This window comes from Phalangium opilio, unplaced genomic scaffold (assembly GCF_054372755.1).
Source record: "Phalangium opilio isolate 3A_F unplaced genomic scaffold, DU_Popi_V2 ptg001170l_1, whole genome shotgun sequence".
Taxonomy (NCBI): domain Eukaryota; kingdom Metazoa; phylum Arthropoda; class Arachnida; order Opiliones; family Phalangiidae; genus Phalangium; species Phalangium opilio.
In genome coordinates, this window is record NW_028324255.1 from 13,346,742 (window position 1) to 13,359,849 (window position 13,108).

Here is a 13,108-nt window from a genome sequence, read left to right on the forward strand (position 1 = left end):
AAGCGGTTTTTCTTAAATAATTAAATAAATATAATTCCTATTAATTATTTTAATCGTCAGTAATTTACCTTAATTCTATTTAAGTGGTTTTAAGAAACGTTATTCCTAAAATCATTTGAAACATAGCTATTGTTAACGTTTGACTTCTAGCGACACTTTTGTTCACAATTTCTGTAAATCACGTGTATATAAAGCAATTGATTCACAGTAAAGGTATAAGAAATGCGCAATTGCGTGAACCTTTGGTGGAAGCCCTTCTGTTTCTACAACCCAATACAGCAAAATTTCGTTACTTGACACCCGCTATGGCTTATTTTGAAACAAATGAAAAAATAAATTCTTTTCTCATTAAACTTTAATTATCTCCATAATGATGTCACAACTGTTTAACTCGTTTAAATTTTGCGAGGATTTCCAGTTTACCACTTGTTGATTCATTTGAGTCACATCATCAGTTTCAATTTCAAACTGATTATCTATATACGCCATCTATTCCCCCGGAAGAGGGATATCAAGAGAGATAGAGGGTTATGATCACTCTACAGGATAGGCAAATCCCTATCTCGGACGACAGCTTATTCTGTATATACTCTGTTACAACATCGATTGTCAGCACGACCAAAGCTAGGTCTCTATGTAACGTAGGTTTGCACGTGCTGTCAAGACACCAAAAATTTAAGGATCTTCAGGAATCAGGATTTAAAATGTCCGCAAGTTTTTTAGTTCGAGTGCACGGACCTCTATGCCTAATTTTCAAATACTTATGAAATTGCTTACAGCCTACTACACGTATTTGAAACTAAGGCCTAGAGGTCGGTGCACTTGAGCTAAAAAAGCGCGGATATTTTAAATCCTAAAGTTTTTGATCTCTTGACAGCACGCACAAAGCTAAGTTGCATAAAGAAATAGCTTTGCGCGTGCTGACAACCGATGTTGTAACAGAGTATATTCAGAATAAGCTGTCGTCCGAGATAGGGAGTTGCCTATCCTGTAGAGTGAAAACAATTTCCTCACGCGCATTCTTTATCCATGGTTATGACGTTGTCATATATGGGAAAGAAACCACTCTATTGGATGTCGTCAGCTCAGGCCACAGTAGCCACACAATTTAGATTCTAGAATCTAGACTACCAATATTGACGTCAAGGCCCTGTAACTAAGCCAATCCCCTCTCAGTACCATTGATTCATTACTAACATAAGTTTATAAAAGCGCTTTCGTAAGTATGACAATTTCTATCTTTAATTGATTTGCTTCTGCTTAAACTAAAATTACCTCAACTCGTAAGTCGTAACTGCCACCAAATAAAAATAAGGAACTCGGTACATCTACTTTCTTATAGACTTATTACTAGTCTTTATAACTACTACTAGTAATCTTATTAAAAAATTTCTTTCTTGTCATGTTTAATGTTTTCATAATAACAAAGGAGGTCGTTAGAAAATAGACACATCGTAAGCGATAAAAAAAATTTCAAAAATTAAAAATTGTTATTTGTTCCTTCTGTAGTATGGCGATATGTTTAACAAATTACACTACTCTGATAATAATAAAGCCGAGGATTGTTGCAAAATTAATTAGCTAAAGGGTAATGGATTACTTATGGTATTATCCAATGGAAAAACGTACAAAACGAAATCAAAATATTATCAAACAATTGCACAATTTTTATTTTCTGTTTTATTCTCGGTACATAAGAATGTCTGCTGCATGTTTTATCGAAAAGCAGCTTCTTGTGGCGCGCATTAAAAAACCTACAATTGAGAATATACGTTCCACCTCGGCAGAGGCTGGCGGCAACGCCAAGAAACTTCTTGCCAGAATAGCTAGAGTTGGAAAACCCTCCTCGTGACCTCTCCAATAATCTAAGGCAATGTCAGCCTGTAGACTTCTCGGTTGTAAAAGGTATTTTTCCAATTCTCTCATAGGGCTGCGTTCATTACATGGTACGGTGGCTTCAAGGTCCAACCTATTAAACGGCGAGTATGGCTTTGGTTCTGTGTCAAACCTTTGGGGGGATCCTACGCAGCTTCGAGTAAAACACTCTCTCTAATGAAAACATGTGCGCGTGTCTTTGTCACGCACTTGAAGTTTGGGTACAAATTTATCCATACTGGTTGTGTATAAGAACCTTAAGATTTGAAATAATAGGATACACATGACTTATATCCATGTCGTAAATTTATTTTATTAATGTTAACAGGAATGTATGGAGGGGTTGGAATGGCTAAGGTCAAATCCTAATCGGCGTGAAATGATCTTGGAAACAACTGGCGTGGCTTAATTTACGCTAGTGACGTCATAGCCTGACGTAAAAATCGTATTTACCACTTAAATTATTTTCATTCATTCATTGGCTGTCAATAAAACTTGTTTGCTATAATTCCCCACCCTCCACCCTAGGTCCTCTGCCAAGGCTGAAAGAATCGAATATGAACGCGAACGGTGGCGAATCAGCGCATTTAACTTTAAAAAATCTAAAAGGTCACTTCTGCCATGCCTTTTTTAACGAGTCATGACCTTCGGTATAGACAACTAAACAGACGTAGGGGTAGGAGCTACACTTCTAAAAAGCAAAAAAGGACTCGCCTTATGTTTCCACCATCAAGGGTACAACGAGAGCCCCTTTAGCCATTCCAGCCCCTCCATACATTCCTGATGTTAATTATGAATATGGAATTGTATTATTGACGTGTATAATCAAAGTGAATCAAATTGAATATTATTTTTAGCAAAATTTAATTCTTCAAAGTTGGAAAAGCAACAAATCAAAATTGTACCATAATAAGAACTGATCTCTGCCTAATGATGTTCGATATTCATAATAAACATGTTCATAGATAATGATACTTACTCTCAAAAGGTATGTTTTTTCAGGGTTGGATCAAGGAGAGAGGCCATTTTGCAATATGGGTCAGTAGGGTTAATAAGAGAGTCCCACCCCAAGCACTGTGGAAGGCTAGGGTGGTGCAAGTGGCGGGTGGTGCAGAGTGGTGCAAGTGGTGCAGAGTGGTGCAAGTGGTGCAGAGTGGTGCGGGTGGTGCGAGGGGTGAGTCGATGGCGCCAGTGTCGCTGGCACTTTCGAGAAGTTTAATTTTATCACAAACACTAAGATAAAATAAGGGATATCTAGAAGAAAAATAAAAACTTGGAATTCAAATCAGTTCAATTCTAGTGTGGTGAAAGTTTAAAAATGAATTTCTTAATGTTGATAAGATAACAGGATATCTCGGAGAAAAACAAATCAATATAGTAGTGGTATGTTATATACCATAAAATCCAATATAGACAAAGGTTGATAACACTCTATTTGAAATGAAACGTGTTCGCTTCTCAGTATGCATAGTGCATATAATACCATATGAAGATAGGGTCAATTATGACGCAAGAAATAAACGACACTTCAATATGTTAATTAGATTAAAATTCGAGCCATTAATTTCCCCCGTATTAATAAAATGGCGAATGAAACATCCCCCGAGTGAGTGAAATCCCAATGTGTGAAACCTATTGTGGGGGGTAAAACCCCGGAAAGTGTGCCACGGGAAAAGCCTGAAGGAACCCGATTGCAACATGTGACGCCCCAGAAAGCCCATAAAATCATTCCAGCCTCAAAGTTCGTAGAAAGGACGAAGAAGGATCTCGACGTACGACTGTATGAAAGTAGACGGTGAAAAGAGAGTGCAGTTTTCGAATACGACAGTGCACCTGATTCCTCACGAGGACAGGAGAAATCATGAATTTCACGGCCTACAAATAAATTGTAAATACGAGGGCATATTAACTCCGATATTGAAGTAGAAAATTTAACGCATCGCTAAACCTTGTCATGGTTTGAGGTTTTTAACGCCATGTTGACTCTACATGGTAGAACATCACGATAAGCCATCTTAAAGAACGTCATGTTGGCGTGATTAGAATCCAATCATACCCTAGAAGAAAGTCACGTGACAATACAGTATAAATGACGAAGTCAGTTTGAGGATAAGACATTCTACAACTCTTCAAGTCCTCCTCAGAGAATTGCTCCTGAAGTCATCCTACAGAAATGAACCCAGTCAAATTGTAAGTACTAATGTTCTCTCTTAATAATATAGCTAAGCCTTGTCGAGGTTCTCATCTCTTAATGTATTTCATGCACAGCTTTAGGGACAACTTCAACATGTTCGAGCTTTCCGGTACCACACCTCCTGCACCATTTCAGGAAACTGAATATAGGACAAGCCCATCCATTACTTTAGAAAACACCGTCAGACGGAATAACTTGAGATTAATAGAAGAATTTGGAGATATCGGATGGAGTAAGGATTATGGTAAACCTGGAAAAACTACGGGAGAAGATATTGTGATATATCCTTTACCGAACGGGGTATATTATAGAGACGGAAGATTATATTATATATTGCAATAGAGCTATTTCAGTGGGGGAAAAATTTCGTCTGCTACGAAAATTGGGCCTGCCTTTGAGTGTAGAGGGCGGCCATTTTGTGAGGGTTTCTCTATGGACAAATAGCATTGGTGACGTAGCCATTACCCCCTCTGAAATAGCTCTATACGTTAATGGGCCTGATTTAAACTTCGGATTGAAACATTTGGCAATGTACAAAGTACTAACTACTACGGTTCAATTACCACCAGGGTCTACAATAGACACTTATGCTAGACAGTTCCCATGTATCATAAATAATAAAATCCATCGCTTCGAATTGAAAGAATTTGAAGACGCTACCTACTACGCACACTTTGTACATCTCGCACCCCACAAAATGTACACAACAGCGAACCCAACTATTTGTGAACTAGGGAGTTGCCACCCTCGCAACGAAGAAAAGTGTAAATTTCGGACATTCTATTTTGGAGGGTACGAGTTTCATTGCCCATACCAGTACTTTAGAGTTCTAAACTTAGCTCTTCACATGTGTCTATTTATGGTTTTTAAAACTAACAAAACGGTTAGAAAAAATTATAAAGACAAAAACGATATGGCCGCGCATTATCTGTTTAAAGCTATGCACATTTGCAGGCTGGCCGAGTGTCTCTACGACAACACCCATAGTTTAATGTTTCGCGAGATTCATCACCACATGAGATCCAATAAGACCTACACTTATTTTGCAGACTTTCTGTAGGTGCCCCCGTTTGTTCGAATTGTACGTTAAATGATTAAAAATAATTGTTAACTCCAATTTAAAGAGCTGTTTTTATTTGTTGGTAGGCCTATCTTATCATATTATAAAGCAGTGAAATAAATTAAAATCGCCCTTATCAAAATATATCACTATTTTGTAGGTTTCAAGTGATGTTAAAGTTCAAAATGTAATTCAACATATATTTTTACACTAACAATTACTACAAGAGGGGCTAAAGATTCGGTTCTATACCATTATCAGTTTGAATCGCTGCAGATTAACTTTGATAAGTGCAAAGTGTAATGGCAGGGAAAATGATAAGGCAAAACGGGGACCAGTTTATTCACAGTTTCGTTGTCACTAATTCCCTTAGAACCACATACTAACAAGTTGCATCTCGTCAAAAATATGTTTTGAAACGCATCAAAAACATACAAGATAACAAAAGCGTGCTTAATTAACTAAGTCTGTTTAAACTTATTGCTTGTTTAAACGTTTTAAACTAAATAAGAATATTAGCCTGGTGTGTGTGTGTGTAAATTATTGAAAATCCACTTTTAATTAACCTTCATTTAGTATTATTATATCCGTTAAATGTCTAATAAAAACCACGCTATTTGACTTAAAATTGTTCGATATTGTTAATATATTACTGAAATAAAACTGATAATGAAGTTGAATGTCCAAAAAAGTGACCGAAATGTTGTTAATTTACTAAAATATGGTTGAAAACGTCGTGAAAGGAAAACATTCGATTGAAAAGCAGATAAAAGTGTTGTTAGTCTATGACAATGCCTACCACGTTCGCTTCTACAAATCATGGAATTTTATACACCAACCTCAATATACATAGTTTATTTTTAAAAAACGTTGGTTCACAACTTACGAGATTATACACACTTGGTAGAATAATTCAAAGTATACAATAAACAAATTATACATAATTACACAAAATCATACAGAATTAAACGAAATTACTTAGAATGATTCCAAATTATATATATATATATATATATATAATATTTTAAGTTCAGTTTTAATTATTGGTAAGCCTATTTTAAATCGTTTTAGTTATTGGTATGTCTATTTTAAAACCTTATCTACTGCGTTCATACTCCCTCTCAAACCGATAAAAGAACCGATTATAGTTTTGACTCATAAGAGATTGAATTTCCATTTTCAACAACGAGGGGTGAACAAATTTGTTTAGAAAGGCAAATATTCCGTACTAGTACCGTTTATCGAAAAGATATCACTCACTACCCCTCCATGTGGTGGTGTTGGGGTAAAGTCCCATAGTAAAACACAGCCGATAACGAAACTTCAACTAGAAATGATTGTATCATTACATATCGAAATTATTTGTAGAGATCCTTATCAACTCAAATCGTGGCAGAGTCCCATATCATCGTGATAAATACAACGTTCACTGATAGGAAAATTTGGTGGGTAATAATATCGAAAGTGATGTAAAAGTAATAAGACATAATTAAAATACGATTAAAGATGGTGGAAAATGATTAAAAACATGAAGAAAATAAGATTGAAAGTGACGTTATTGATTGAAAACATATACAAAATATTAGGGGTGTGCGAATACCACTTTTTGGGTATCGAACCGGTTATCGAATACCAAAAAACTTTCCTTATCAAATACCGAATCGAATAGTTTATTCCAAATCGAATACCGAATAGTTGGGCCTTGGTAATTTTTTTTCCTTCCCGATTAATCGCGAATAGTTAAGCCTAGTAACCGCGAATATTTAACCCTAGTATTCGCGAATACTAGGCCTACTATTCGCGGCTAATCGGGTAGTAACCCTAATATTCGCCAATAGTCAATACAAAGCAAGGAGAAGAACATTTAGAAGCTCCTAAATTTCAAAATACCTCTCCTCATTGGTGGTCAAGTATTTCTTAAAATATTCCTATGCACTTGCTGGTAGTTTTTATGGGAGACAAATAAAATTGGGATGATATTTTTTTAAATAAGGTGGGTCTCTCTAGTGCCAAGAACCTAAATTTATGGTAGTCGAACTTTAACCGAATAGTCAGTTTGGTATTCGATATTCGAATCGAATAGTGAAAATAGGCCAATCGAATACCGAATCGAATTATTCGGTTCGGTATTCGATCGAATTATTCGATTGAAACGGTTAACCGCACACCTCTACAAAATATGATTGAATGTAGTGTTAAATGATTTAGACAACACAAAAATACGTTTGAAATTATTGAAAACATACTACGAAAGGTGACCAAGAGTGTTTTTAAATGACTACAACATGGTCGAACAGACTGTTAAATTACTTTTATTACTTATTTGCTTTAAAAATATATATATATTTACTTTTATCCACCATTTAATGTTAATTTTTAAAACATTTCAATAGAGGGTTTATCACCCACCTACGGACCCTTACAAACACCTCCCATTTGGATGGTTGTAGTGCTGGAGGGACGGCATATCCATCCTCCCCTCTACTCCACTTGACGATGAACTCCGCAGCATCCTCCCCACTCCTCCTCCTCCGCTTACTTCCGACAACGTCACCGTCCAGCTCCCGGTTCCCGAACAGGTATCCAATCGTGTGGTCTGTAGCCCTCGGTTGCACCATCACACCTTCAAGTTCACCACCCGGGATTACTTCCAAGGTGTCGAAGTAAATCTCCGAGCGGAGAACATCCATTACGGGGAGTCCATTTCGAATTCTGGTAATACAAATAAACGGAAATTTATGTTAGAAAATGTGAAGTATTATTACTTTATACGCAATTATATCATAACCAAATTCACCACCTTATGCTGTATGTTCTTATAAACTCTAACTTAAAATTAGTTATACTCGGGATATAGAAACTTTACGCACCTCTTAACCACGACACGACCAATCATTTCTTCGCGGCTTCGTAAATTTGTTCTTGGGGAAGGATGATACTATAAGAATAATATAATTATTTGTTATTACTATGTATGTCTATACAAATCTCGAATTTTATTCAACCCTTACATCCACACATTTATATGATATAATCGTATTATATTCATGTAAATCATACAAATTTAATAGTAAAGAATAGTGAAACCTCAGGGGATAATAACTAGAACTTAGAAATATATACAATCAGGTACTGACATGAGAGGTGGTGTCCATTTTCCCTCGTGGTCGTTTATCTATTTTGCTGCCACAATTTCCGATCAAAAATACCTTTCGAGGTTCTCCAAACCCCTTTTATACACAATTAGCCATGAGCATACGTCATCAACTCGACTGTCCATTGGCTACAGGTATACGTCATCAGCCTGAGTGTTCATTGGCTATTGACCCAGTCTTTATCTCTCAGTATACTACCGCTGGAATCATGGTAGAATCCCGTATTGATAAGATAAATACAAGGTCCACTCCCGGGAAAATTTCGCAATGGTTATCCCTCACGTGGATCACTTACTTCGGCGGGAAGATTTGAAAATCTTAACCATATGTCAATAACGCCGCTAAAAATACAACAACATGTAAATGTGTTTGATATTGCTAACTTATTACTGAAATAAAACTGAAAATGTGGTTGAATGTCCAAAACATTGAAACTAAAAAGCGGTTGAAAGTGTCATGAAATGTCTATAATTCAGTTAAAAACACTAAAAATTGGTTAAAGTTTCACTAAATGTTTCGTAAACGTTTCGTTATTCGACTTAAATATATAATAATATATATAAATAAACGTTAATTAACCGAAAAACCTAACTTTATTTGCATTGCTAGTCATTCGACGTCGCCTTTAAATTGAAATTTAGTCATTTGTAAACGTCTTCAACAACATTTTAGTAGTTTAACCACACTTTGATCCATTTCCTTAGTCATTTAAGATTAATTTCAATCGAATTGTTTAATTTTATAACAGTTTGATCCGTATTTTATTAATTTAACAACACTTTCGTCCACGTTTTGATTTTAGTCATTGAACTTCGTTCTCAATTGTGTCTTAGACATTTATTAACAAAATTTTCGACTTGCGGTTTATTGCTTTTATCCGAAAAATCTAAGATCTCCGCGACACACTTTCTAGAAATGAAGGTAAACTTAACAATATCGTAAATGTAATTTGATTTTTAGTCTCTTAACAGTAATACCATGGCAATTACACTTAAGTTATTCAACATCGCTTTCAAGTGTATTTTAACAGTAAAACCTAACTTTTATTTGCATTGCTAATCATTTCACGTCACTTTTAATTGAAATTTGGCCATTTGATGAAGTTTTCAAGAACATTTAGTGAAACTTTAACCAATTTTTAGTGTTTTTAACTGAATTATAGACATTTCATGACACTTTCAACCGCTTTTTAGTTTCAATGTTTTGGACATTCAACCACATTTTCAGTTTTATTTCAGTAATAAGTTAGCAATATCAAACACATTTACATGTTGTTGTATTTTTAGCGGCGTTATTGACATATGGTTAAGATTTTCAAATCTTCCCGCCGAAGTAAGTGATCCACGTGAGGGATAACCATTGCGAAATTTTCCCGGGAGTGGACCTTGTATTTATCTTATCAATACGGGATTCTACCATGATTCCAGCGGTAGTATACTGAGAGATAAAGACTGGGTCAATAGCCAATGAACACTCAGGCTGATGACGTATACCTGTAGCCAATGGACAGTCGAGTTGATGACGTATGCTCATGGCTAATTGTGTATAAAAGGGGTTTGGAGAACCTCGAAAGGTATTTTTGATCGGAAATTGTGGCAGCAAAATAGATAAACGACCACGAGGGAAAATGGACACCACCTCTCATGTCAGTACCTGATTGTATATATTTCTAAGTTCTAGTTTTTATCCCCTGAGGTTTCACTATTCTTTACTATTAAATTTGTATGATTTACATGAATATAATACGATTATATCATATAAATGTGTGGATGTAAGGGTTGAATAAAATTCAAGATTTGTATAGACATACATAGTAATAACAAATAATTATATTATTCTTATAGTATCATCCTTCCCCAAGAACAAATTTACGAAGCCGCGAAGAAATGATTGGTCGTGTTGTGGTTAAGAGGTGCGTAAAGTTTCTATATCCCGAGTATAACTAATTTTAAGTTAGAGTTTATAAGAACATACAGCATAAGGTGGTGAATTTGGTTATGATATAATTGCGTATAAAGTAATAATACTTCACATTTTCTAACATAAATTTCCGTTTATTTGTATTACCAGAATTCGAAATGGACTCCCCGTAATGGATGTTCTCCGCCCGGAGATTTACTTCGACACCTTGGAAGTAATCCCGGGTGGTGAACTTGAAGGTGTGATGGTGCAACCGAGGGCTACAGACCACACGATTGGATACCTGGGCTGCGTTCAGTAACGCTCAACGGAGGCTCCGTTGAATGCGCATTCGCCACTGAACGATTTTCGGAACTTCCGGTTTGACGTCACGATTGTAAGCGAAGAGGCATCGAAGTCATCGGCTGTAAGAGCCGATTACTTCGTTGAGCAACGCATTTGTGACGTAGCAGCAATGGAGGAAACTTATCTCCCTGAACGATAATTTGATGGATAATTTAGGAACTATTTATAAAATCGGTGTAGCAGCGACTGAATGCGAATGAATAGTGTCTGTTAATTATTTTATGAAATTTTTTCGATTATATCTATGAAGCTTAAAAAGTTATTGGGTTTTAAAGCTTAAGCCTTGGCTAAGTTACGGGTCAGAGTGTGCTCTTATTTCGGCTAGCAGGTCCTCGCATATCCATTTCCATGAAGTGTAAGCAGACGATACAACGCAAAGTTTGCAAAAAACCGTTTAGTAGCCTAATAAGTCACATGACATCACGTTGATCAACGGAGCTCAACGCGTTTGGTCTCCGTTGAGCGTTACTGAACGCACCCCTGTTCGGGAACCGGGAGCTGGACGGTGACGTTGTCGGAAGTAAGCGGAGGAGGAGGAATGGGGAGGATGCTGCGGAGTTCATCGTCAAGTGGAGTAGAGGGGAGGATGGATATGCCGTCCCTCCAGCACTACAACCATCCAAATGGGAGGTGTTTGTAAGGGTCCGTAGGTGGGTGATAAACCCTCTATTGAAATGTTTTAAAAATTGATATTAAATCATTAAATGGTGGATAAAAGTAAATATATATATATTTTTAAAGCAAATAAGTAATAAAAGTAATTTAACAGTCTGTTCGACCATGTTGTAGTCATTTAAAAAACACTCTTGGTCACCTTTCGTAGTATGTTTTCAATAATTTCAAACATATTTTTGCGTTGTCTAAATCATTTAACACTACATTCAATCATATTTTGTATATGTTTTCAATCATTAACGTCACTTTCAATCTTATTTTCTTCATGTTTTTAATCATTTTCCACCATCTTTAATCGTATTTTAATTATGTCTTATTACTTTTACCAAAAACGGATTTATGGGATAAGAACGTCGGATCGTAGCTTTAGCCTCTAGTACCATCCTCGCATACTTTATTGAGAAACGTCGTCTGCTTATATTTTGACTCCACCCACAAATTCGATCTCTAGAAGTAGATATATACAGAATTTGTGGGTGGAGTCAAAATATAAGCAGACGAAGTTTCTCAATAAAGTATGCGAGGATGGGGAGTGAATTCCGCTAACTCCGACGTTCTTTTCCCATAAATCCGTTTTTTCTTTTACATCACTTTCGATATTATTACCCACCAAATTTTCCTATCAGTGAACGTTGCATTTATCACGATGATATGGGACTCTGCCACGATTTGAGTTGATAAGGATCTCTACAAATAATTTCGATATGTAATGATACAATCATTTCTAGTTGAAGTTTCGTTATCGGCTGTGTTTTACTATGGGACTTTACCCCAACACCACCACATGGAGGGGTAGTGAGTGATATCTTTTCGATAAACGGTATTAGTACGGAATATTTGCCTTTCTAAACAAATTTGTTCACCCCTCGTTGTTGAAAATGGAAATTCAATCTCTTATGAGTCAAAACTATAATCGGTTCTTTTATCGGTTTGAGAGGGAGTATGAACGCAGTAGATAAGGTTTTAAAATAGACATACCAATAACTAAAACGATTTAAAATAGGCTTACCAATAATTAAAACTGAACTTAAAATATTATATATATATATATATATATATAATTTGGAATCATTCTAAGTAATTTCGTTTAATTCTGTATGATTTTGTGTAATTATGTATAATTTGTTTATTGTATACTTTGAATTATTCTACCAAGTGTGTATAATCTCGTAAGTTGTGAACCAACGTTTTTTAAAAATAAACTATGTATATTGAGGTTGGTGTATAAAATTCCATGATTTGTAGAAGCGAACGTGGTAGGCATTGTCATAGACTAACAACACTTTTATCTGCTTTTCTATCGAATGTTTTCCTTTCACGACGTTTTCAACCATATTTTAGTAAATTAACAACATTTCGGTCACTTTTTTGGACATTCAACTTCATTATCAGTTTTATTTCAGTAATATATTAACAATATCGAACAATTTTAAGTCAAATAGCGTGGTTTTTATTAGACATTTAACGGATATAATAATACTAAATGAAGGTTAATTAAAAGTGGATTTTCAATAATTTACACACACACACACCAGGCTAATATTCTTATTTAGTTTAAAACGTTTAAACAAACAATAAGTTTAAACAGACTTAGTTAATTAAGCACGCTTTTGTTATCTTGTATGTTTTTGATGCGTTTCAAAACATATTTTTGACGAGATGCAACTTGTTAGTATGTGGTTCTAAGGGAATTAGTGACAACGAAACTGTGAATAAACTGGTCCCCGTTTTGCCTTATCATTTTCCCTGCCATTACACTTTGCACTTATCAAAGTTAATCTGCAGCGATTCAAACTGATAATGGTATAGAACCGAATCTTTAGCCCCTCTTGTAGTAATTGTTAGTGTAAAAATATATGTTGAATTACATTTTGAACTTTAACA

At 35.5% G+C, this 13,108-nt stretch overlaps 1 protein-coding gene across 1 annotated transcript; it reads left to right on the top strand.

The window, feature by feature from the left end:
* The first annotated feature begins 9,492 nt into the window (after positions 1-9,492).
* Positions 9,493-10,688, top strand: LOC149587382 (uncharacterized). Its single transcript, XM_089863572.1, has 4 exons — positions 9,493-9,929; positions 10,129-10,196; positions 10,355-10,501; positions 10,586-10,688. The coding sequence occupies exons 1-4, from the start codon at positions 9,912-9,914 to the stop codon at positions 10,686-10,688; spliced, it is 336 nt and encodes a 111-aa protein (XP_089719698.1). The 5' UTR covers positions 9,493-9,911.
* The last annotated feature ends 2,420 nt before the right edge of the window (positions 10,689-13,108 follow it).

Bases quoted from the DNA above. Each gene is read 5' to 3' on its own strand.
- LOC149587382 (XM_089863572.1), top strand. The intron at 10,197-10,354 runs GTGCGTAAAGTT...TTGTATTACCAG, and splicing joins GGTCGTGTTGTGGTTAAGAG to AATTCGAAATGGACTCCCCG. The intron at 10,502-10,585 runs GTAACGCTCAAC...CACGATTGTAAG, and splicing joins GGATACCTGGGCTGCGTTCA to CGAAGAGGCATCGAAGTCAT.